Source organism: Frieseomelitta varia, unplaced genomic scaffold (genome assembly GCF_011392965.1).
Source record: "Frieseomelitta varia isolate USP_RPSP 00005682 unplaced genomic scaffold, Fvar_1.2 scaffold_152, whole genome shotgun sequence".
Lineage (NCBI taxonomy): Eukaryota > Metazoa > Arthropoda > Insecta > Hymenoptera > Apidae > Frieseomelitta > Frieseomelitta varia.
Window position 1 is genome coordinate 925,456 of NW_025109217.1, and position 25,543 is coordinate 950,998.

At 44.0% G+C, this 25,543-nt stretch overlaps 1 protein-coding gene across 3 annotated transcripts; it reads right to left on the bottom strand.

Moving 5' to 3' along the window:
• Positions 1-755: 755 nt before the first annotated feature.
• Positions 756-24,438, bottom strand: LOC122535145. Of its 3 annotated transcripts, none has more exons than XM_043666397.1 (9): positions 24,010-24,435; positions 3,963-4,199; positions 3,438-3,550; positions 3,160-3,269; positions 2,958-3,036; positions 2,515-2,654; positions 2,002-2,148; positions 1,543-1,765; positions 756-982 (listed from the first exon to the last, which is right to left on the bottom strand). In XM_043666397.1, the coding sequence occupies exons 1-9, from the start codon at positions 24,097-24,099 to the stop codon at positions 781-783; spliced, it is 1,341 nt and encodes a 446-aa protein (XP_043522332.1). In that variant the 5' UTR covers positions 24,100-24,435; the 3' UTR covers positions 756-780. The 3 variants fall into 3 exon arrangements, with proteins under 3 accessions (XP_043522332.1, XP_043522341.1, XP_043522348.1); XM_043666406.1 differs by lacking the exon at positions 24,010-24,435 and adding an exon at positions 5,415-5,478; XM_043666413.1 differs by lacking the exon at positions 2,002-2,148 and having other exon boundaries at positions 24,010-24,438.
• Positions 24,439-25,543: the final 1,105 nt, after the last annotated feature.

Below are 25,543 nucleotides of genomic sequence, written 5' to 3' on the forward strand. Positions count from 1 at the left end.
TGAGAACGTTTCCACGTGTCGCTAGTCGCAGATGATGATGTTTCGGATCAATGGATTTATGTACAAAAGCATTCGTCTAATTCCAACTTAATCAAAATTACGATAATTGCGCAACGTAGTAAAAAAAAACAAAAAAACAAAAAAGGATGCTATGTTTATGACTATCATATGATACATATACGATCTAGTTGAAGAACCTTGTCTCTCGTACGGTGATGCTAAAAGTAAAATGAAACGTGTCATTTCATTGTAGAATCCGGATAGAAATTTCCATGTGATCTTTCTCGAAGTTCCCTGCCTCTTCGAAAGAACGGGAGTGCAACTCTATCGGGAGTCGGATTTCCGTACAAAAATACTCTTTAATGACAGGAATTACGTAGTAATATATTAGTAGTAACTATGGAGGACGCATCAAGCTACACGTATAGTCGATCCTTGGCGCGAAGAAGAATCTCGTTCGTTATTATCCTTCGTTAAGAATACAATCGAGCGTATTGTTGCAAGCGTGTCCCTACGCTTTTATTTCGAGTCAAGGATCAACCATTGTGTTATTATCTCGGCATCCACGTGATTCGTCTTTGAACAGCGTGAGCAATGACTCTATCGAATCTAGATACCCGTTACGCGTGGTTGCGTCGTTATAAAACAGCTTCAATTATGCTCGAGACATTAATCAAAATAACAGTTCGTTTTTTTTCTCTCTCTTCTCTTCTTTTTTCTTTTTTTCTTTTCTTTTTTTCTTTTTTCTTTTTTTCGTTACGTAAGTTCTCGACGTTATCGTTATTTTCCAGAATAGTGCGAGCCAATGTTCGACGGCGGCCCTCTGTGATGATGATGATGCTGCTTCTGACCTGGTCCAGAGTATCTGCTCCCTGGCCTGGAATGAACTATCGCGTAGTGATCGCTGTTCGTCGATATCGACCTCGTGGAATTCATCGTCGATCCTCCGGAAGCGTATCCTTGTTTCCCGTTTAAGGAGTATCTAAACATAGAGACACGGTGATTCAGTCGAGCGTTTGATCGTTGTTAAAAATAATCGCAATGCTACGGCGGATCGAACACGCAGACGATTAGTCACTTTGATTACAAAGAAAAGAATTAATTGGAAAATAATTAATTGGAAAAGGCGATGGTATTTTATTTAATAAGGTAACGTACGCCATCAAGTTTCGCGATCGATGCAACGAATGGGAGAATCGATTGGAAAACAAAAGCAATTGCATCGTCGTGCATTGGAAACGAGCAACGTGAAACGATCTCGCTGCGTCTCTTCGACGAACTGGCAATCGATCCGAGGTATTCCGCCGTACCGCTACCGCGTTTCAATCAATTCGAGGCACGCAAATTCCTCCACATCCTCGTTTTCTAAACATCTCAATTACGCCCCGTAACTAAAAGAAAGCCCCGGCCTCTCGCCTTCGGGGTAATTACAAGTTCCGCGGGATTTCAAGGAATTTCTCTGTTTCGTCTTTGCGTTCGTTCGTTTCCACAACGAGAAAAGTCGTGTGGGGAAGAGAAAAAGAGGAAAAGTAAAAATGGAACCTTGAGCCATATTGGGAGCCGTGCCAGCTACGATACGGATCGTAGTCCTCGATAATCGATGGCTCCTTCTCGATAATGTCCGTTCTGGTGCAGCTGCAGGTCATCGCCGAGCAGAGGAATATATTGATTATCAGCATGATGAGGAACAGAATGCCAAGAGCCACCGCCAGCCACAGCAGCCACAACGGATGAACGCTGCCGTCCTCGTACAGCGTCTGAACGGCTATCAAACAAGCGTTACATTAACGTTCTTCATTCTCCTCGGCGAACACAGAGAGTGGATTTCGAGTCTCGAAAATAGAGAAAGAAACCGCCGCGAGCGCGCGTGCTGGCTAATTAATTCAGCCAAGAGGGTAAAGGTTCGAACTCGGCGAGAGATAACGTTTAATCACGCGGTGTTATCCGGCAAGTGAAGCAGGAAGCGATGGTACGGTATGAAAAGTACGGTGCGATATTTACATGGCGTTTGACCAGGGTCAAGAACGAACACGCTCGTGCCGGCTAAGAGCACTCCTTCCTCGCCGCTCACGCTTTGCCCATTAATTAAGGACGCTCCCTTTATATCTTCCTCGTTATCGCCTTCGCAAACGGGGATACCGCAGCTTCCTGGTGGAGGAAAAGAAGATAAACCGTTTTGCGTCTCACCTGTTATCTTGCCACGCGTTATTTACCGTTCGACACTGGGCTCTCGACCCCCTCGCACCGAGAGTTGAAATCCAAACGCGAGAAACGTTTTGAAATCATCCCTCGCGAGCGTAGGACGAAGGTGATCGAACGATACCGAGACACGATTCACCGCGTTACGGGGATTGATCGGTCTGTCGGTGTCCGTTCGAAACAACGGGCCCGAGGAAAGTTTCGAGGGTATGTTCGTGTATGTCAATTGAACGGGTCGAGTCGAGTTGAACGGCACGCTGTAACCCAGATCGAAGCCCAGGTCGTAATCAGAAATCACTGAACGAATCGGTTTACCTCTGCACACGGCGATGTCGCATTGAAAATGCACCTGTGGACTGTCGGGGAACCGGAACATGGAGAACAATGTAGCATCCGCCAGGCCGGTGTTCCGATCGTAGATGAATTTCGTCATGACCCGAGCCTTTACGGGACACCTTTGTCATGGAAAAACGTACATACGTTACGCAACCCGGTTATGATCGCAAGCCATACTGACCAATGCCGCAGCGTGGAAAATTCATGTCGATTCATTACGTAATAATTTCCACCCCCGATGTGTGTACGATCGAATTATCGTTGATTCGTTCGACAAAAGCGTTGGAATCGTTTTACGTAACAAGCTCGAAACAAGATTTACACACAGTAAAACGGAAACGTTTGTACGTTGCAACTTTGATAAATGAATTCGTCGCGAGGTGCGTACAGATGAAGATAAACGGAGTGGATGTAAAACGTACCCTTTATCGTCGATCAGTTGTACGCTGGTGTTTCGTTTGTTGAACGCGAAACACGATTTTACTTTGATTCCGTACATTCCTGTAAACGAGAAAGATCGATGAGAACGCGTCAACGCGCGCCGCTCGTTCACGCGTTACGCGCGCTCGTTAATTCCAATTAAACGCAAGGGGTGAAACCGAGTGAGAGACGCCGTGTACGAACCATCTGGTCGCGAGATCTCCGCACGCAAACTGTAGTTGTGACCATAAATAGCCTCTTGCACTTTGTGGCCTCCGTCCAAAAGGCGCAATGATACCAGCGAGGTCTCGTTCCTGCGCAAAGAGAAAATTATCGCGTCGAGTATTAGGATATTAAGGTCTCTCTCTCTCTCTCTCTCTCTTTTTGCGGGCAGATATATCTGCTCGCTCTAACCGACGGATCGCTGCCCGATTCCGCAGCGATACACGACGATGATAATATTAATAAACTGTTGTATGTACTTGGCGTTTTTGAATCCAGCTTTTCCGCACGTGATCACGTAGAATTTATCGTCCGCCAGCTCTAAGGTCTTGTGTATCCTCACCGCGATGGGAATCGAGCGTTCCTCGGTGTCCTGCAAGAATTACAACGGATTACGGCGAATTCGTTGCCAGCCGGACTTTAATGAAAGTCGACAGTTTTTTTCAACGAACGAATCGAGTGTCGTCTCGATGTTATCGGCGCAAGTTGAACAAGAATTGAACGCGGTGTACCGCTCCTGATATTTCTCCGATATTGTCGTTTCGCAAACGTGATTATACAGAATTGTACGTGTTTCGCAGCGTCAGCGAAAAATTTAGAACGCGACGAGTAGATTGATAAACTTGTTGATTCATAATTTCTTTTAATATATTTATTAAAATTTATAATTCTATTAATTGATTTATTAAATTTCGATAATTGGATTTCAATTATCCGTGTAATTAGAGAGAGTGATACGAATACGCGTTTGAAGAGCGATGATGGAAATGGAGGTGATCGCTTACGTTGTTTACCAAGACGCCACAGTAATCCGGAGATCCTTTGGGAGCGAGGAGATTAATGGCGAGGGTGGCGTGTGTGGAGCCGTTACCGGGCGCCATGCACTGCGGCGTCCGGAAATCTCTGGCGTGGACAGCACCCACGAAACTTTGATTCAAGTTCACTCGTATCGTCATGTGTCCGGCCTTGCATGTCGCCGTGACTGTTGGTTGAAACTCCGTGTCCAATAACTGGCCGGTGACCTGCGACCCAACAGCAAACACATTAACTTTCCGGTAAATTGCAAGTAGTTGTCTTGATCAAACGAAACTTTGGTTCAAATTTGATTCAAATGCTGTTGACGGGATGGTTGTTTGGACGTGAAGTGGTGTTTCAGAAGCTTGCGGGCTACACAAGCGAAGTCGAAGTTGTTTTTTTTTTTTAGAATTTATCTTGAAATTGAAAATTACTCAGTTATCGTCTCTGTTATTGAAATTGGGTGACGGGGAAGAATGTAGTGTACAGAAAAGACGAAGTTGATCGATTTGAATCTCGACGAGAGTCGTTTAAAATACAACGGCAAAAATAGACATTGAGAACTAGTATTAAAACGTACATCGCGATAATCGATTTTCAATTCGAAGACCCGCTTCTTCTCTTTCTTCGTTTTCTATCCTTTACGTAGGCACAGATATATCGAAAGTTCGTGATATCGATTGAGAAACGTCCGAGAGAAAAAAAAGAAAACGACAAGAAGAGACCAAGCTGCAATTAATATTAATATACCAGGCTAATTAGTCTGCCAGCTTTAATTATACTCGGTTAATTGCCCCTTGCCCTTAAAAAATCCCAATCCAGTCCTCGGCCGTCTTTCGTCCTTCTTCGTGGTTATAAATTATTTAATTAATTACAAGCCGGGATAGCAGAAAGAATCCTCGTGATCGCGGCGGATCACGCACGAGATAACCTCTTGAAAACGATCGAAATTCATGAGTTTTCGACGCTGCTACGGCCACAACGAAAGATCGCCAATACTCTCTCGGGCCAATCGCTTGGACTTAACGTCCAAGTAAACTTGGACCGGTCTGGGCGGTAGCTATCGACCCACGCTAACTTTCAATTTCACGTGGCCTCACCACGTTTGCGCCGGCGGTATGTGGTGGACGTGTATATGTAAATGCTCATCTACTACGTGCAACGGGGACAGACTCGGATACACGCCGAACAACAAAATGAAATCGGGACGAACTAGAGACGCTACATCGAAAAGAGAGACGCTACCGATCGTCGACGAGCATCGAGCCTGTTGGAAGCGAGACAAAAGTCTGGAACGTAGGCGGTCGCAAGGCCAACGGTCCTAAATGCTTCAGTGGACTCCCTCCGCCGCGATGAAAGAGAGAAGGATCAAAAACGTGTTGGGTTACAGAAAAGGATTCCACCGTCCTCGTGGACAGCTAATCGATTATGAGGATACGTACACACACGGGTCCTTGCATCTCTCGCGATTGCTCCTTTTTCGGTCCCCGTTTCTGCATACCTCTGCTCTGCCCATCTCTCGTTGGCCACCTATTGTACTCTGTTATTCGTAGAACACCAGACGACCCGAATCACCTTTGCCTTCCTTTCGGCGTTGACGTACGAAACAGCCTTTCCAAGATCTTTTTTTACTCCTTTAGCTTCTTTCGCTCGATGACATTGTCGCATGTTGGTCAACCGCGACCTGGATCGTTACGAGGATTTTCGTAATACGTCGAAGCTAAGCCAGCCTGGTCTCATTTTCCTAGATGTCAAAACGCGACGTTCCTGCAGTTCTCGACGTTTCTGCGTTCACGGTTGCAGACCGCAACGACGAGCAACGACGAGTAACGACGAGTAACGACGAGTAAGGAACTCACTCTTTGGAGGAACTCGTGACTGCTCCGAAAAGGAACGCGCTAATTATAACCTGATTGCGAGTACACGTTTCAGTCGCAAGGCTTTACGTAATCGATACGGTAGCTCCAATTAACGAATAGTTGAATGAGAGGCCGGCACGAGGAGAGAGAAACGAGACCACGGAGGATCCTCGAGGCTGCTCGAGGCACCTCGTCGAACGCGCACCAACGAAGGACACGGGCACCGCCATTGAATTGCAACGAGAAACGCAACGGGGTCTTTTGCTAATTTTCACGATCGCCGCGGGAGTCACGGTATTCGTGTAATTACTATGATCGCTGGGCGGATCGTAGCCGCACGCAACATTTGATCCTGGCACGAACAACGATCCTTTGTACGTCGGTGTGCCTGTTCACGTACGGGTTCATGCAGAACCCGATGGTCGCGTGCTAGACGTTAATACAAGCGGACGTTGGACGTTGTCGCGTTGAGCGTTGCTTTCTTCCCGCGGACGAGACGAGAAAAACTTGGTTGCACGCTCGTGCCACGGAACACGCCCCGTGTTGTTCAACGTCTGATGCAATCGATCGCTGAATCGCTCGACGAACAGTGGGCAGAAGAAGAGAATAAGGGTGACATCACGGAACCGAAGCAAGCTGCTTACATAAACGAAAGTTAGACGGCGGTCCAAGTCGACCGTGCGTTGGTTAGATAACATCTGGAAGCTCCATGTGTCGCGGTTCGTTGGCGAATTTCACGTGGGTACACGAGGTACACGTACCGGAGGCGAGTATCGAGCGAGGCTCGAGCGGATCGCCGATCGATGTAACTCGCTAACGAGCGATTTTACTCGTCGACGGGGAAAGCAACAATTAGCCGGCGCGGACGCGCGACGACCGGTCACGGAATAGAATAATTCATGTACAAGGAACCGTGGCGGACAAGTGGCCACTTAGTAATTCGCCACGATAGAATGCACGCTATCGACAATCAAGACCCGACCGTCGATAAATCAATGGATTTTTTTCTCCCCTCTCCCTCCTTCGTATATACACGGGGCGAAACTCGTGAATAAAGTGTCGTCATCGCTGTACGTGTGTATGTACGCGCGAGAGCGCGAATTTTACGCGTGGATAGCGGCAATGTATCAAGATTTAATCCGGCCGCCTCGTGGCCGCAATGTTTCAACACATTCCGATAGTACACACCCATAGGCGAGTATGCGAACGAACAAGGAACGAGGGCGGAATAGTATCGACTGTGAAGCGGCCGCGATTTTTTCCCAAATCGAATGAAATATATTGGCGGACTTATCGAAACGTCGGACATACGCGAACGTTCGCTTCGCCGTATCGGTTTTATTAAAATACGCGAATAGACGTATATACAGGGTGCCGAGTGCGCGCGCACACCACCGTTAAACCGTGAAACTTCTGCTTGCAGCGAGATAAAAGACGCTTGAAAAGAAAGTTCTCGCCGATCTCTCGCGTTGGATAGCCGCGTTTTATCGGGATTCGTCATTCTTTTTTGTCGTTTCTTTGCCGGAGAACTAGGAGTCGCGTATCATAGTTTTCGATTCGAGCTCGCGGGCATGGCTGGAGGATAGATCGTGATGTTATTCAGTGTTCTTTTGATTTTTCTTTTGTTTCTTTTTTTGTTTTCTTTTCATTACAGTGGAACTTTGTCCGTGGCAATACAAACAGACAATTCGTACACAGTGATTTATTACTTGAGACGAAAATATATTAATTATAGATCACATTTCTTTCTCAACGTTATAACATGTGTATAATTTGTATATTTCAATAAGTCGTATTTATTGTTCCGAAACAGAAGAGCACTTCCTCCAAATCGAGTCTACTGAACATTTACTCAATCTGACGAAGTTACTCGATCTAGTATTAGTTTCAATGTCATATATCCACGAAAGGCTTGTATCTCGTAAGTATCCAAGTATATCGGTGAGTCATTGTACCTAGAATCTGTGCAATAGAAATTCTCCTCGCCATCTACGATTCTTCATTCGTATAATATAATGTACGGACATTCGGATGAGCGAACTCGGCCGACAAAAATTCGTTCAATCGAGAAAATCGTTTTGAATCTGGTTTTAAGTGAAGTTTTACGATATTCTAAAATATGACATGATTGTCGTTATTAGCTCGTAGAGGTAAATAAATAAATACACCGACGATCGTTTTCTGATTTAATGGGAGGTCTTCGAGGCAGAAAGTTATAACGAAGCTCCGGAAAAATACTAAACGCGTGGCGAGCAACACGTGGTACGGCCGAGTAATTGAAAAATACGAGGAAGTCACGTCTACGCGGAACAATGCTGCTGTGTCACACTCGCGAACTGTAATATACAACACTACGCCGGCCATCCTGAGGAAGCAAGTTTCAAGAAACAGCTTGCAGTAATTGTTTACGTGCCTCGGGACCTTCTTTCACGTTCGATGTACCATTGTCTTTTCGTGAAAAGAATCGCTGTCTCTCAATACGCTGTCTGCCAACTGGTATGGACTCGGAACTTGAAAGAGAAATACGTCGCTCTTTCACCTCTCATCGCTTGAATTCTTTAAATGCTCGAGAGTGCAGAACGTTTCGGAAAGGGACGATCGGAAACTTGGAAAAAAAAAAAAAAAAAGGAGAAACATAAGAATTGCATACAGCAAGTACGCTGTACGATGCTTTAAAATCTGTGGCGAAAGGAGGATCTCGACGTACCCGCCATTAATTAATTTTCTTCGGCAGCAAGAACAGTACGAGAACAATAATGAGAAGAGCACCAGCGTGAAAGCAGAGTACCAAACCGTGGAATTAAATCAGTGGAGATTTCGAACGCCTTTTTCGTAAACGAACGAAGCCGATCTCACGAGCTGATTTCACTTACATGGAAAATCCGTGGCATCTGCGTGCCAGAATTGTCGACTACGCGTCGAGAATTCTTCTCTCCGTGCTCCACTTTATAGCTGTAATCCTTCAAAGATTCTTCATTCGCATGTACGAGCAAACTCGAAGAACGTACACTTCCGATTAATATATAGTTCGGGCCTTGCCCGAAGCACGCGAATTATAGTATTACGAGAAGAGGAACGTCCCCGAAGCTAACGTAGCAAACGTGCAACACCTTCGAACGATAAAATTACGTATAAAGAAAGCTACCGAGACATTAATACAACAATTACGACGTTATCATATGAGTTACTTTTTTCGTTCCTCTTTTTTTCTTTTTTTTTTCTTCTCTCTCTCTCTCTCTCTCTCTCTCTCTCTCTCTTTCTCTCTCTGCGATTGCCACTGGCAGAGCTCTCAGGCGATTGTCAATGCGAACTGGCTGCACGGACGCTCGATACACGCAACATAGAAAGCGCATTCTTTGGCCAGAGGGCTCGAGCCGGCTCTCGAATTATCCTGCGAGGAAAAAGGAAGAAACAGACGGCCAAAATGTATGTTATTGACCCTGCCTTCTTCGGATTCTTTCGTCTCGTTCGTGTCGTCGATTTTCTTCCCATTCTTTCGTCTTTTTTCCTTTTTCCCTTTCGTCGTCGACGTCCATCGAGCCAGCCACCGGCAGTTTCACCAAAAACGGCGTTCGTTTCGCCGCGCAATTTCCGATCCGATCGTTTTGCAACTTTTACACGCTCGGATGTGTTTAACGAGACATCCCCCCTCCTTCCACATGTTGTTTAACAATGTTTACACAGAATGGGAAGCGTCTGGGCGAGAACGGTTACGTCGAATAGTGGGCGCAAGCAAACGAGCGACTTCTGAGAAAGAAGGTCCTCGAAGAAATTTTTCTGACCAACCAAGTGACTCCGGCGATATTGCCATTTCTTTCTCGTCGGCGAGACGAACATTCGCATTCTGCCGTTGGTAAACATGTATACGTGTATACGTAGGTTGGTTTTATAGCCACTTCGTCGTGAGTCGACGTAATATTGAGACTGCTCGGATGTGAGCCCAGACGTTGTACAGGATTTTTCAAAACAGGCGGTCGAATTGTGGGAATTACAAACGTGACTGACAGTGAACTTTAAAATAAACGTTTTGCCTAAGTAGTATTTAATTTCTTTTACAAATATCGTTAGTTTGCGTTTCGAGTTAATTAAAAGTGCAGCGAGAGAGCACGCTCTCTCGTTTTCTATTATGGCATTGTTTAATTACTCGTATCGTTTAAAATTTTTTTGACAAATTCACTTTATCTTAATCGCTCTGAAAGTCAACGCGTTATTAAGTTTGAATTGTATTTATACGGACTGAAATCTGTGAGAAGTAAATCCAGAGAAACTGAAAACGACTTTATCGATTTCACTCTAGCGATTTCAATATATCAATTCGTTCGATCGTTCCTGTTTCATGATCAGACATTAACAACTTGGAGTGAATTGAAAAAAATGAATTAAAACCTGAACACTAAGAAACTCGTTCCAGGATCTCGTAAGAAAGAAAAAGCAGATTTTTATCACGGAACACGTTTCACAACTGATCACTCGATAAATCATTGATTAAATATAAAATTATTTCAAGTGACATTTCTTTGTCATACGTCAATATTACTTCAAATTTTGCCACCATCTGTGTTCACAGGTTTTCCCTTAATTTACAAACCAACGTTACCATCTCGCGCAAACGTGACTTAGATAAAAAAAAAAAAAAAAGAGACGAATGAATTAAAACCTGTATCCTAAGAAACTTGCCCTAGAACCTCGTCGAAAAGCAAGTTTTTACTGGGGAACAAGTTTTTGCTAGAAATTACCGCAACCAATTTTAAATTACGACGCCGTTTAAAGTGAGATTGACATCTTTTAACATGCAGCAATAATATGTAATATTTGAAAATTGCAATCATCTGCGTGGATAGAGCGGCGAACTATTCGTGTTTTACGAAGAAACGTTATCGTTCAGCGCGAACCACGCTGAAAAAGAAAAAAAAGAAAAAAAAAAAGAACGAATTGAAAACTCGTATCCCGAGAAACTCGCCTCGGTGGTTCGTAAAAGAAGCTTAATGGACGCCGTTGGCGTAATTGTTTGTAATATTTATACAAACTGGGAGGAGCCTGGCGAAAACTTGTAAGGCATATTGTAGAAAACGAAGCTCGCTACGCAGTCCGTACGATGATTCGAGATTGATCGAGGTTGGTCTGGCCGTCGGGTCGGAAGTAATCAAAGTAAATCATAATTTCGCGGTATCTGATCGCGCTGACGCGTCATCTCCTCCCACTCGGAGAACGGCAGCTGAACGAAGAATCTCTCGGAAACCCGAAAGCGTGCAAGTGAAAGCAGAGCGTGCACCGGGCCCTGTCCGTTTGGATTCACGCATGGTGGAAACGGGTTCGAAAGAAAAGCCAGCTCACGTGAAAGTACGCGATCCGCTGAAGATTCCGCTCGGCGACGAGGCGAACGTTCGACTCCGCGGGAGATCTCCCGCATTCCGTCCCATTATGTTCCGGCGTCGTTCCCGAGACAATGCGTTCCAAAAGATGCTCTCCGCCATTTGTTTTCTCTTTGCTGAAACGTCGAGTGAAAGCATATTCGATGCTCGCCTCGGGGCAATTAGTGAAACGACGAAACGAACGTAGCAATAATATATATTTATGTGTATTTATATATAACATCGCGAGCATCCAGGTGAGGATAAAGCTGCGAACTTTCCGTTTCACGAAGGAACGTTGTGGTTCGACACGAATCTTGTTGAAAAAGAAAACAAAAGAAAGAAGAAGAATTGGAAACACGTACTTTGAGAAACTCTTTAGCGATGGGATGGAACATTTATTTATTCATTGTACTTCAAAGTACATTGTAAATATTTCCAATGACATTTTTGCGAGTATCGAGTAAGAGGATTTCACAAATACTTCTGGAAACGAGAATCTCGTGGGTAAAGATTAGACCAAGGTAGACCTTGCAGATAGATTTGAAATTTTTCTGTATAGCTGAATTGCTATAAATAAGTGTCGAAGGATTATTCTTTAGTTTACGAACAATGAACTATCTTCGAATACGTTTTCGAAATTTCTAGGTATTCGAAACCAGCTTGTATTAACTGCAAGTGCGCTCATTGAAACATTTTTACCTTCGAGTAATGTTTGAGAAGAACACATTGAACGAACATAATGTTTGAAGAACGTATTGATAATGACTTAAACCGTGGTAAAATATCGAGTTACCTTCGTCAGACGTTGCGAATTTGAAGGCGACATCGGCCTCGCTCGATATTATTTTTACAGCGAGCGCGAAGCTAAGCTGACGAACAAGGCATTGCTAATTCGAAACGATAAAATCATTTCAACAAATGAATTCGTTCCTCTAATCAGCCTGCTCACGGCAGAGAAACAACTGGCGTAAAACTGGCTCTCTCAAAATCGATCCTTGGCGTTATTGCCTCTCGCAGTTTCAACGATGGAAAATATTGATTTCATCCTTGGTACTCGACATTGCTATCGTATAGCAATCATACTTTTTACGACGATACAGCGATCCGCGTCAGGCGTTAAATTTGCACGGTAAGTGATCGGGTGTTTCGCGTCATTTCGTGCTCCGAGCGCAAATCGATTCTATCCGTCTCGAAGAAATCCTCGTCATCGGATTGAAACCCTTCTGTCATTGAAAAGTGGCCGTTTACACGTCGAGCAAATGAGACGAAATGAGTTCTCGCAACGAGTTTGTTTGTTGCTCCTGTTGTCGTATAAATTACGAGCCAATGGAAACGCACGCGTCTGCTCGTGAATATATATTCGCGCGTATCGTAAGTTTAATAACCGCGCGGACGCGTTTATACACATAGACGTTATACGTATACGTGGCATACAACACGTATTGATACTGGTTCAATGGTCATATCATACAGCTACACGCTTTCTGCATGCGGGTTTATTGAATGGCGAAAGTGAACTGCGTGAAATTATTACGATTATACGAAACGCGCGTGGCGCGAGAGAAACGATGCTTATTACCTTCGCCACCTGCGTCAATAAGTAGATAAACGATAAAGTTTCAATAATGCCACGGTGTTTGAATGAATATTGACGCCGTTCCCTGTAAAACATTCCACGCCACGGTGTGTTGCCTAGCTCGCGGAATTTTTGCCATGGCGATTTTCCGATCGTACGATACGAACAAAGGAACTATGGCGCCGGTTTAATACAATAGGCAAGAGCACTCTTCGCGGGCAGCGTTTCGTGCGTAAGCATATTGTTGCAGCAAGAGTAGCTTCACAAATAAACACGATCAGATAAAATGGAATTCGTTCGGTTCGAGTGAATTCGTACGAACGAACAATTAGAAGCAGGCATTTGGCTGTGACACTTCTTTCTTCTTTCCAAATTCCCAGCGAACTTTTGAAAATCAGTTTAACTGTCTAACTAGATTCCGATTGAAGCAAACGAGAAAATTGTCGAAAATTCGAACAGACCTCGCGCGAACGCGGTACGATCGGTCCTACGACCGATTCAATCGACGAGATCGATGTTTATCTCGCGGTCCAGTTATCGTAAACCGCTGTTCTTAATTGAACCGTTAAACCTGAACGAGGTATGCACGATGTAATTAATAAATCTACAACGGCGGCGGTCAATGTAATTTCTCGCGGAGCGGGGCTAGCTCCTTCTTTAATAATCGCAGGCATGTCCGAAGGAAATTAAAATGAACGATACGCGATGCGGAGAATAGAGCCGAGAGAACCCCGGTACCTTGCCTCGCGTCTTTCCTACGCCGTTTTAATTAATCTCTGACACGATTGCAAATTTCGTAGACATGTACGATTATTAATAAATTGTTGTATCAACGGTAGATCGTTCATCGCGGCCGGCTGTATGGTTGCTTAATTTTCAACGATAACTCATTAACCAGACCGAGTGAGAATTCGTCTTTTTCTGTCTGGATAAGGGAAAGCATCGAATGCCTTATAACAAGGTCGTTGGACCATCGAATGAATATAATGAGAATATAGCCGAGATGAAAATATAACGCCAGTGTTTTCAAAGTTTCTGTCGGAATTATTCAAGAAAGCGATTAATTCTGCGATTTTGATTAATTCTACGTCAAGTTTCAGTAGATCAGTGCAACCGGCGTAAAAGTAACCAACGAACACGAACACGTTTAATTCTCCAGCTTGGAACTCGCACTGCTCGGTCTCCAGCCACTAGCCGATCCAATTAAATTATTTAAACATCGTAATGTCGTTACAATTAGCTCGCGTTCTTCTTCTCCTATCAGATTCCGAGCTGTAATTGAAAACTCGCTCGAGATTCTCATCTATCGTCGTTAATTTTACGTTCGTTTCGAATGAAATTATTCGGACGTGCGACGCAAGAAAGAAAGATTACATAAACGCCGTGTATACAGTTAATTATAGAAAATCCTTTCCGCAACCTTTCCACGGCGTGTTTGCTACGTTTTTTCCTTTTTTTTTTTTTTCTTTTTTCGTACCTGAGTGTGAGTTGCGCGACGCCGCGGACGTTTCTCTCGAAGCCGCGTTCCGATTAATAAACGGAGTCGAGTGTTTCTCGTCGTCTCGAGAAAGAAGCATCGCGAGGGAAAGGATTTGCGTGCGAGAGTGAGAGACAGGCCAGACAGGCAGTCAATGGCCAGACAGAAAAGTATGGCGAAAAGTGAAAGCGACGAAATTAAAAAGCAAAAGAAAAAGAAGAAGGAAGAAAAGGAGGCAAAACTGCGTTCGATTTTATGACTGGTTGAGGTCGCTGGTCCGGCCATCATCGTGGCGAAATCGTTGCTCCCCCTCGGCTTCGAAAGCCTTGACTTCCAGACGTGAGCGTTCATAAATCTCTTGGAATTATTATTGAGAAATTCAGCGCATAAATGGGCCATTTCTCTATTAACAATTCGCATCTCTTGTTGCGATGCTTGTTCGTTCTTTTACTTGTGTGTTAATTATTTAATTGCGGACGATCGTGTTGTTGGAATTTACAGTATCGTTCTAGATGCGTAACGATGAGAAACGAGTTGGATATTTTAAAGGAAAGGATTGAAATTTATTTTATGCGTCGAATATTATAAGGTACTTTTTATATTGGGTTATATTCTACACAGTGACTCTTTTCTACAATTTTAATAATGCCAAATTTTGTAGAAATTTGATATTAAATCTAATCAGCGCGTAAAGTTGGAATTTATGCCAATACTTTTCTAGACACGTAACACGAGAAACGAATTGAATATTTTAACTTTAAGAAAAGAATTGAGATTTATTTTATCTGTCGATTATTCTAGGGATTAATATAAAGAGATTAATGTTAAATTTAATTATTTCTCCACACAGAAATTTAGTATTAAATCTAATTAGCATGTAAATGCAAACAAGTCACGCAAATACTCCTTGCACCTTATACAATATTTAATTCATTCTACACATTTTTCCATGAATATACAGATATCTACGATCCAGTTATCAGGGAAATCTGAATTTCCATTTAAGATTAACAAAGCATACGAAGATGTACATTCTACAAATTTCACGAGCATCTCGCATGGTTGGCGAATAAAATTTTCCACCTCGACGCGATCAAACCGTATCGTACATAAATACCGAGCATCGAAGCTCGACGTTCGAAGGAACACCCGGCGCAAAGCCAAAAGAAAACGTTTCAATGACTGATGCGACGAGAAGTGACACGGAATCACTGGCTTTATTTTCCGAAATGTGCCGTTTATCTGTCGCGAGAGAAACGACTGTCGTTACTGGCTTCGTAATACCAGCGACACACGGCGCGACGTTTATTGTTCGAGCAGTGCTGGTGATTCCATACGCGACGCAAATACGGACGTATTTCATGGTGCACAACGAACGGTCCGATTGCAACGATGGAGAGGACGCGATGATACGCAGGACGAAATGAAGAAGGGATCAAAACCTAATGGGACGGCGAGTTTACGAGATGCTCGATGCGGCGATACGTTCCCTCGCGATTGTCCTTCGAAAACGTCGACTCATAAACCGATGAGCTAACCGCGGTATAATGGCGCCGAACCGGAGAAAGAGAACAGCAAGAAGTTCGGTGAAGAAGGAAGTGGCTTCTTCGGTCGGAGGAACGGGACATTAAAACAGCGGCGTGATTTCGATGCGGCAGTCCGCAGAGAACGTTCTGCCTCGTTTCCCAGAAAACGATGAAGAATTCAGAGGCTGCTGGCTGAATTCGATTTCGAGTCGAACGGTAGAACCGGGAGAATTCGAGGGGTATACGATTCGTGTGTTCTACAGGTTGCTTCAAAGTTGAATCGCAGCAATGCTCGGCGGCGATTCGTAAAGCGTATAAAAGTTAACTGTTTCTGGCAATGTGAAAGACACGCCTTTTAATCGTGCATTCGATTCTTCACACTTTCTTCGCACATCCGAGAAATACGTTCGCACAACGTTGATAGAAACCAGTTGGAACGTAGAATCGTGCAACGGTTGAAAAATAAATCTCCGTTATGAACCGTGGACGGTAGCGTGTCTTCAAAAATTTACAAACAATTTCCCGAAGCATTGCAGTTTTCAATCATATAACGTTTGGAAACACCTCCTGACCTACAGTCATATGCTACTTTGAAAACTGACAGATAAAAGTCTTCGAATTGCTTAAATGCTTACAAAAATATTATCTTACCAAAATCAGATGTATCTTGCACTACATATTTTCTCCAATAGAAATTAATAAAATCAAACTATCGAAAAAGTTCCAGAATCAAATAACGTGAAAGTCTAAATTGTGTTGTGACTTTGAATCTCCGACGACTTAAGTTAGTTAAGAGTCAATCTTCCACGTCTTTCACGTCTTTGTCAATCCCTTTTCCTGAAACGCTCTGTACGTTCCTCTTCCCTTCTTCTTGCAGCGTATCCCTTTTCTTCCCCTCTGGTACCACGTTGGATACCGTGAGCCTATAGGTAGTTTAAACACTTGACATGGTTCGATCCGTGGAGCAATCATATAGGTTTGCCCACGGCAGTCGGCAAATCAGCCACGTCAGTCGAGATGGTGATTTATATCCTTGGCTCTCCCGAGGGCGACGTCGGGACGAAATCGACGAAGAGGTACGTTCTTCACGCTTCGTGTGCAGTATCCCCTCGTTCTTTCTGCCTGTTGGACTGTGTACGTGCACACTTCGACGCGTACGAAATGGCATTGTCGTAAAGATACAAGCGTCGGTGAATCCTATCGAGGAAGCACCGACGAAACCGCGAACCGAGAGAATCAAACTTCGCGGCGGCGTTCAGCCTCCCAGGCTGGGAACAAGCCAGTCTTCACCATCGTCGATGGGAATATTAAATACGTGGTTTTTCGTCGATGGATCAAACGATCCTGCGCTTTCTCGCTACGGTAGAACGACGAAGAAATGATTACTGATCCTGTGGTTTTTTTCTTTTTTTAGAAAATGATCCGTTGAGATTAAGTGTTCGAGCATTGAAAAGTTAAAGTAGCGGACGATGCAAGTGTCAAACGAGTAAGAGATCATTTATATTCTCAAGCCGAAGAAATTCACATACTGGAATAATTTGTCTGAGCTCTTAACGGTGCTACCGGATCGTAAAAATTAATTACACTGTGACTGAAAAGGATGAAAGTGCAGTACACAGATTCATCTACTCTTGTATACGCATTATTTATCGCTTCTTCTTTTTGTCAATTCTAAGAGCAATAAATTGGGAAACGTTGAATAATGTAAATTGCAAAATTAACCCATCAGCCTCGTGCGGCGCGAAATGCCGAAATCGCATTCCACTTATTCCGTCAATTTCGATTGCCCACGCCATTATCACGTCACATTGAATTTTCAGCATTCGATCCGAGCGAAACGTTATTTTCCTGACGTTAAATAAATTTAAATGTAAATTATCTGAAAAAATCAGACTAGATTAAATACGTTTATTTATTTATTTACTGAAATTAAAATAAAATCAAATTAAATGAAATACTTTTATCTCATTTAATCGTTCGCGATTTTGCGTTTAGAAATATGTGAAAATCTTCCGTTGCTGGAGGGATTTATATCGTTTAGCATTTCAATTTCTCGATCAACATCAACATCATTATCTATTCAGTAGTCGAGGTATTAATTGCGCGATTATTCGCTCGTGTTTGTTCAACGATTTGCGCGAGGGTAATGAAAGGTGTGACTAGCTGGATCGACTTTAATTACGATGCTTCCCGAGAAATATTTTAACGAGGCATTAACGCTTTGCTGGCCTCGCGGCGTAGGAGGAAGACGAATACTCGCCACGGTGCTTATTTGTCAGCATCGCTGGCATTAAGAAAACGAGAATGAAAATGAAGAAAGAATTAATTGCGGCGCAGCCGAGGAATATTCAGAGCTCGGAGCCCTGGCTTTGTCTTTGGCTGTGCCACCCAAGGAGCGTGACAAAAGACGCGATGCACACCTTGTTAGTTAAAAAGTCGGCAGTTTTTTATTCCAACGAACTTTGTGACGTTGTGTCGCAATCGTTTTAAAGTTTCAAGAAAAGAGACGCAAGACACAGTCGTTTTTGAAAATAAATAAGCTGCAAATACGTACGAACGAATTACGCATTATCTTACGAGACTATTTCTGGAAAAAAGCTTATACCGTGTAGAATATATAATAATCTCGAAATTTATTCAACTACAGAGAAATACAACACGGAATGGTAAACATAATGAGTTTTTATACATTTAGAGGAAATTTCAATTTGAAATTCATCGAAATTTCCATCACAAATTTACGAACGAGGAATCGTACAATTATTTATAGAAAATTTCAATATACAAGAATGCTACAGATTATACATAACGTCGTCGTGGAAATATCAAGTCTATCCGTTCTCGATCTACGAAATATTTTCTTTTTTCTTACCTAGGATCGTACCTTTCGCCGACGCGGCGGCAATAAACGTCGAATTTCGCGGATCGCAGGTGCAACATGATACACGAAACAACGTTGTTTAAACATATTCACTTTCATTGACGTTTAGTAACATCTTGATAGGCCGGGGGATAACGAAGCCCCGGGAATAGCGGTGAAATCGCGTAGTACGCATTCATAGTATGCACGTCGCGGTTGGAACGTGTCATCATTAGCACTGTTTCCGTTCGCTCTGATACACACAGCGAGGTTCGTAACGTTGAAACGATGCGTAATTCCCAGCGGCCAGATCGTTCTAGAATTTACCAATGCAAATCGATGAAAAAACGACGCCTCGCAGCGTTTAACGCTGTATCTTTTCGTAGCCTCGACCGATCTGCATTCCTATGTAAAAGAACTTCGTACCGGTGTGCTCGAAAGCGCCGTGATGCCAGAGAAAAAAGAACAGCCGATCGTAATGGTTATAAACTGTTCGTCCATATTTCGTTTCGTCTGGCTACCTTCGAACAACTACTTTTTTTTCTTTTTTTCTTTTTGTAACAGCGTAATTAGTCATTAGGCGTACGAATTTCATTTCTCGTAGGTAATCAATGTCTGGTCTGGAAAATGCATCTTCATTTGATTCGACCGATTCGAATTGTCTGAGAAAGTTCATTTTAGTAATAATTTTGTAATTGTAGCCATTTTGCGTTCTAGCTGACCAGTTGCGAGAAAAAAAAAGAAACGACTCTGAGAATTTTTTTCGATACTGTTGTTTCTGTCGCAACTAGTTGAACGGCCTGGCATACCTAAAATTACAATCACTTGCAAAACACCATCACTCAGGCGAGTTTCAGAAAAATCTAACGGAAACTATAAACGAAGCAGTGCGGAGCGGTGGTTCCAAAGCGCGACTTGACAAAGCACCAGCGTCACGCAGTCAGGCAGGAAAAGCGAGAGAAATAGTTACAAAATCTCCGATCTCCATAGATATCTCGCTGTTACCATAATAAAGAAAGGATTTTATACGCAGCGTTGGAACACGTTTTCAGCCGACGTGGGACTAAAATCGGACAATACCGTGCACGTTATGCTTCCGTGTCGCCGGCCGTGTGTATACGTGTTTGATCTTCGATGTAGATACAACGTATGACATACCAGCTGCGAGTGGTTATATAGCTCTCTGGTCGTGCGTTGGGTGGATCGTCGATATTCTCCTGGCGCTCGTATAACCCCTCTCTGGTATACCCGTTCTCGGTATGCCTTTCGCAATCTCGAAGGAAAGACATATTATCGCGGCCGAGACGTAGGCCGTCTCTGCGGCGTAGGCAGAGAAGCTATCTGGTCCGTGCTCGTTCTCCCGAAATGGACACGCCGATGAGAGGAAAAGTATACAACGGTTCTGCCCGTTTTTGTTCCCCGGACTCTTTCTCTCTGTATGGCGATGCACTTACGCACGACGGCCAGTGAAAAAAAAAAAAAAAGAAAATCCTTCGACAGCTTTCCTTCGACATGTCCCCTTTGCCTCGTCCTCTTACTCCGGCAGCATTCGTTCAAAGAGACGCGAATTCGCTGGAATTCCTCGGCTACGGCCGATCGACCGTAAGCAATACCGTAGAAGAATTAATTGCGCGTTGCATTATGCCGCCGGTAGACCGTGAAACATCTCCGAGAGAAACGGTCCCGATATCGATTCCGCATCCACTTAAGATTTCAATATTCCAATTCGCCGGGGTTAGTTTCGCGATCGGGCCAACGCGGCATCGGGAGATTACTCTTGGTAACGTGTCTACGTATTCGAACGCGTGTTATCGCGAGTTTCGAATCTGACGGCTCTCGACTTAACCTTTGAACTTTATATACCAGAGCGAACGAGCGAGCAGAGCAAAGAAATCGATGCGAAAATATAATCTTCAAGTCCAAGGTCCCTGGACGAAGCGGAACGTGGTAAAAATATGAAACGCTCGGACACGGCCGTTGGAGCGTAGAAATCGCGATTCGAATGTGATCTTTGATCGCTATCCGCGTGGACTTGTAAACGGTTGAATTTACGAACGCGCCGAACGTGGCGTTCGTTGTTGCCCGCTCGTCGAAAAACGTTCGACGTAAGAGGATTACAAGGGTGGAATGAAACGCGAGGGACACCGTGTCACCGTTTTAAATTCCGTCGATTCGCCGTAGAAGGAGCGATACGTCGAGCGTGTGCGCGGATTTCGCAAAACGCTCGGCGGAATTCTCGCGGAAAATGCGGATTCCTCCGCTCAGTTGAGAAATGAGATATATATGAGAAGCGGGAGATTTTCTGCGCGAGACTTTCTTTGCCGCTCCCGAGGACACCGAATGGCACACGGACAGGCGTGCAAGGATGAGGGAATGGGAATTTTTCTTCCGACGTCTTGTTTGCGTTGCGTCACTTCGCGGCGCGATTGAATATTTAACCGGGAGGCGATTTTTCTTCTGCCCTGTGTTGTCACACCAGTTGTGACACGCATCAGTTACTCTCAGCCGTGAACCGTACGATTCGTCAAAAACGAAATTATTACGTTATAAATTTAACGTTAAGAACATTCGCGTACGATATTTTCATTTTTAAATATTAAAATATTGTTACATTTAATATTATTATTAATATAATATTATACTAAATATTTAAATATTTAGATATTTTCATTTTTAATTTAAAACTTTTAACCTATCTCTGGTTTGAACGGAAGAATAATTATTGGCAAGGTCCCGCGATAAAAGTGTATTTTTAGTACTCGCAAGGAGCAGAAATCTGCAATTTTACAATTAATAAAAGTGCCACAGAGAGCATTCAAGCTAGGAGGCACTCGGGGTATTATAACTTCTCATAACCGAGTTATAATTCGATCATTTAAGAAATTAATCCATAGGGGGGCGTTACCATTATCCGGAATACGGCGGTGCATGTTGAAGTAACTGTGGAATAAAATTCCGGACTTAACGGTGGTAAAACCGCCAGGCAACGATAGCGCGACTTTACGATTATCCTCGTTCATATGGCGTTCCATTCTTCGAGACGGTGGCGTATGGCTCGTAACCGGGCGTCTGCGCGCAAGAAACGTAACGAACTGTGGTAAAATAATTGCGCAACGATTCCGTACTTATCGCTTCGACGTGTCGCGGATCCACTCTGTATGTGCGTTCTACTATCACGGTGACACGGCCGGGGAACTCATAAATATTAATAAAGCGGCGTGGTGTAAATTGATCAGCGGCGAGGCCGTGCGCTTTAATAAGGCCACCTACTATTACGGGCCGATCGGTAATGCCCCCGACCGGCGAGTATCGCCGGCGAACGAAAGAAGAGGAGCCTTAAGATTCTTGACAACTTTTGTACATGCGTTTGCAATTAATTTGCCGATGCTCACCCGGACAGCCGGCGAACCACCATTAAAATTCCCGGCGAGCTTGCGCGACTTGCTTTCGAATCGCTCGTGTGGCGAAGCTTTTCAGAGCGTATCGCCGATTTCGATAACATTCGCCTGGGTATATACACCCTGATCCCCGATCTTTCTCGTCGCTGACACGTGCGTAATTGTGCGTACGTAAAAAATGTCACCGACGACGCTCGAGAGACGCGGCGAGAGAGTGCCGCCGAGCATAAGGTCTATTTATAAGCGCGGGATTCGAACCAAAGCGAAGTTGTATCTACGATTTACGCGGCAGATAGCCCCGTATGAGGCAAGGCCAGTTTCCTGTTAAATAGATTTTTTAATTAAGTAAAAGTTCGGTCCGCGGGGAGTGGTATACGGCCGAGCGGCTGTGTGCATCATTGTTTCCCACTGCCCACTTAAACGGTACGGTGTTTGCACGATGCATACCGGGTGTCCGTTGCGTCAGGCGTTACGTAGGAACGCGTTAGAAACCAGTCTAAGCAAACATCCAGTCACCGGCGGAACCGTGGAATTTCTCGTTGAAAGCATTCGTCTGTCTCCTCCATTATTCATATAAACTGTGAAAGTGAAGCTTGTGAATAGCCTGGGATTATCCGTCGAGAATATTTTCTTCGTCTCCCTGGCTGTCTTTGAAAAATTAAAAATTAACGCGGTTTGATCCGTTAGGTACGTTTCTCATATTCACCCAGTATTTACATTCCATTGGAACATTGGAGCTTTGTACGTACGTCTGTATCCTCCATTCAATTCACGCATAAATACACACCGTTCGTTTGTCCGCTGTTTTATCCGGCACACGTAATTGTGCAATTCACGCATTCGAGGCTCGTTTCATCGATACACGCACACGCGTGATCGTGAACGCGATCGTGCTCGCGGTTAGCCCGCATTCTTGTTGGCAATGGGCAGATCCGAATGGTTCGCTGTGATTCGACGTACGATACATTTCGATACTGAAACGAGATAGAACAGAGGAGAGAAAAAGAGAGAGAGAGAGAAAGAGAGAGAGAGAGAGAGAGAGAGAGAGACGAAGAAATCTCACAAGAAGAACCAGCGAAATTGGCCGTGCTTCAGCACCAGAACCTGTGTCTACGTGAATTTTTCTCACCGTGATACCGCCGTGATACTTTTATCGAAACAATGTAGAAAGGTAACGTTCACGATCGTTATCGTGCCTCCTTGTCGATAGATCATCGTTAGGGTATCGTATTACGCCGCGAGCACACGAATTCCTAGGCGAACCGCTTTTCCAAGAACAATTTCGCGACATTACGTTCGAGTACCGTTCGATCGAGTCCTCGTGGTTGGTCGTGATTCACCTAACGAAGACGAAGATCTTGCCAAATTATTCGGATGGCAAGATAACGATGAATTTATGACTGCTGTTTGTTGTACAATTTTTCTTGTTTGTTTAATGGCTGAGCATCGGGGACATCGATTTAAAAGCGACGGGAGTGTACTCGCGCGAGATGAATGAGTCAGCTGGAGACGCCGTACTCGATCGCGGCGATTTATCGTCAGGGAATGCGCATTTACATGTATCTCGCGTTATCCCAACGAGAACAGTCATCTTCCGTTTCGATATCAGCGTGTCGCTCGACCCAAATTAACAACACGCCAACGAATCGACGACTTGACGACAAGTAACAGTACAACTGTTGCATCCAAACCTGCGTACCGGCGCGTATCTGTCTAGATCTACTTAGTTCTCGATGATGGCATCGATCCGAGAGTCAGATCCACAAGAGTTTAGTTAAATAGAAGATTACAAATATCCATTAGATCCAGACAAAGTTCCTTAACGTGACACAACTCCGTAACACGAAATTGTTACGTAAGTAACAATTATTTCACTCGAAACAGTTAAGAATCTCGTCTAACGAATCGTCTAATTCATCGACAGCGTGAATGAGATCGCTGTAAAATGTACGGTGCGCAAAATTTGATGGACAGTGCCAAAACTTACCTGGCCGACACGAAGCGCCACCAGGACCAAGCACAGTACCGACACAAGCGCACTGGTGAACGCATGAAAATTGGTCCTTCTCACTGGCATTTTGGCGGAGCGCGTGCCACACCGAACGATCGACTGCGACGAAACGTGTCACGTTCTTGCCAAGGCTCTCTTGAGGCCAGTCTCACGTCACATTTTCGTTGTTTCCTGAGAACGATCTCATCGTAACGCGCGCGTTCAGCGAATGATCGAATCGGTTTTTCGAGGCGGCCACGCGGTTCCGTGACGGCGAGCCGAGCGAGAGAGAACCCTGGACTGGAATACGTAAACACGGCGGGATCGCGAGCTCGTGTCGAGCTGATGTCTGGAAAACTCGAGTTGCTCGTTCAAGAGAACTAGAAGCGAGTGTTATACTGGCGCAATAATGACTGTTCCTCCTGAGCTGCCCCCAGAGACGCTCAGGTGTTCAGCGTTTTTGGTGGGGATGGATCGTACCGCAGCGGCCATTCCCTTTTCATCCGATGTTGCATGCTATCCACGCGTTCATGTCTCTGAATCCGGCGATGAGCCAACAGACATTTCTCGTGGTTGTTGTACGAGGCCAGCACTGTGCACGTGTTGTATCGTTCGGTGTAGAGAACGGCTTTATCGACGTGCCTGGGGAATTCTAGAACGTTCCCGCATGGTTTTCTAACTAGTTTTTCACCAGACGACGACCTTATTTGCAGACCGTGACGTTTTATTTTTAAAAAAGGTGAAAATGGAAATATCACTCGATTCTAACTACGTTTCAATACCAACGTCGATGGAAGGGGAAAAGATGATATTTCGAATTTCGAGTCGAATAAATGAAATAATAATACGTTTTAAAAGACGTTCTCTTTAGATTGAAATTGTCAAGCGTAGATAGTGGCTTGGAAAACGATTCATCCTCTTTAAAGCTTTAAATTTTCGAAAGTCGGAATTCGACGCCGGAGGAAATCAATGTCTTCGCATTTTGAACATTTGGATTGAACGTTTGTTACTTCATTTGATGATCACGTAGCAAAAATGTAAACGCATTGGCGATAATCGAACAATTGCGTCGAACAAACGATTCAATAGATATTGACTGAACGAAGACTGTAGAAATTACAGGACTGTCGTGACGCTTGGAAAGGTATTGTCGTAGTAGCTCTTAAGTTATCGCGATACGGACAAAGACGAACGTCGAAAACAATAGGATGCTTATAGGATCGTTCATCGATGACGCGAGAACTATTCAAGACGTGTACTGATGCATCGATATCTTTACGCATGGACAGTGCAAACGTAGCGTGACTACACTTTGTCAATATCAAGCTAACAATTGCATACGTACATATAACGTAAGATATATCGATACACACGATTTTATAGTTTTACAAACACGACTGATAAGATGGGAGCTAAGCAGAAATTACAACAGATAACATTGTTTTGGATATTTTATACATTTTTTTATACATACTACGCATGTTTAGATTTTTGTTCTTCTAAAAAAACAGTGTACCGAGATGGTATACAA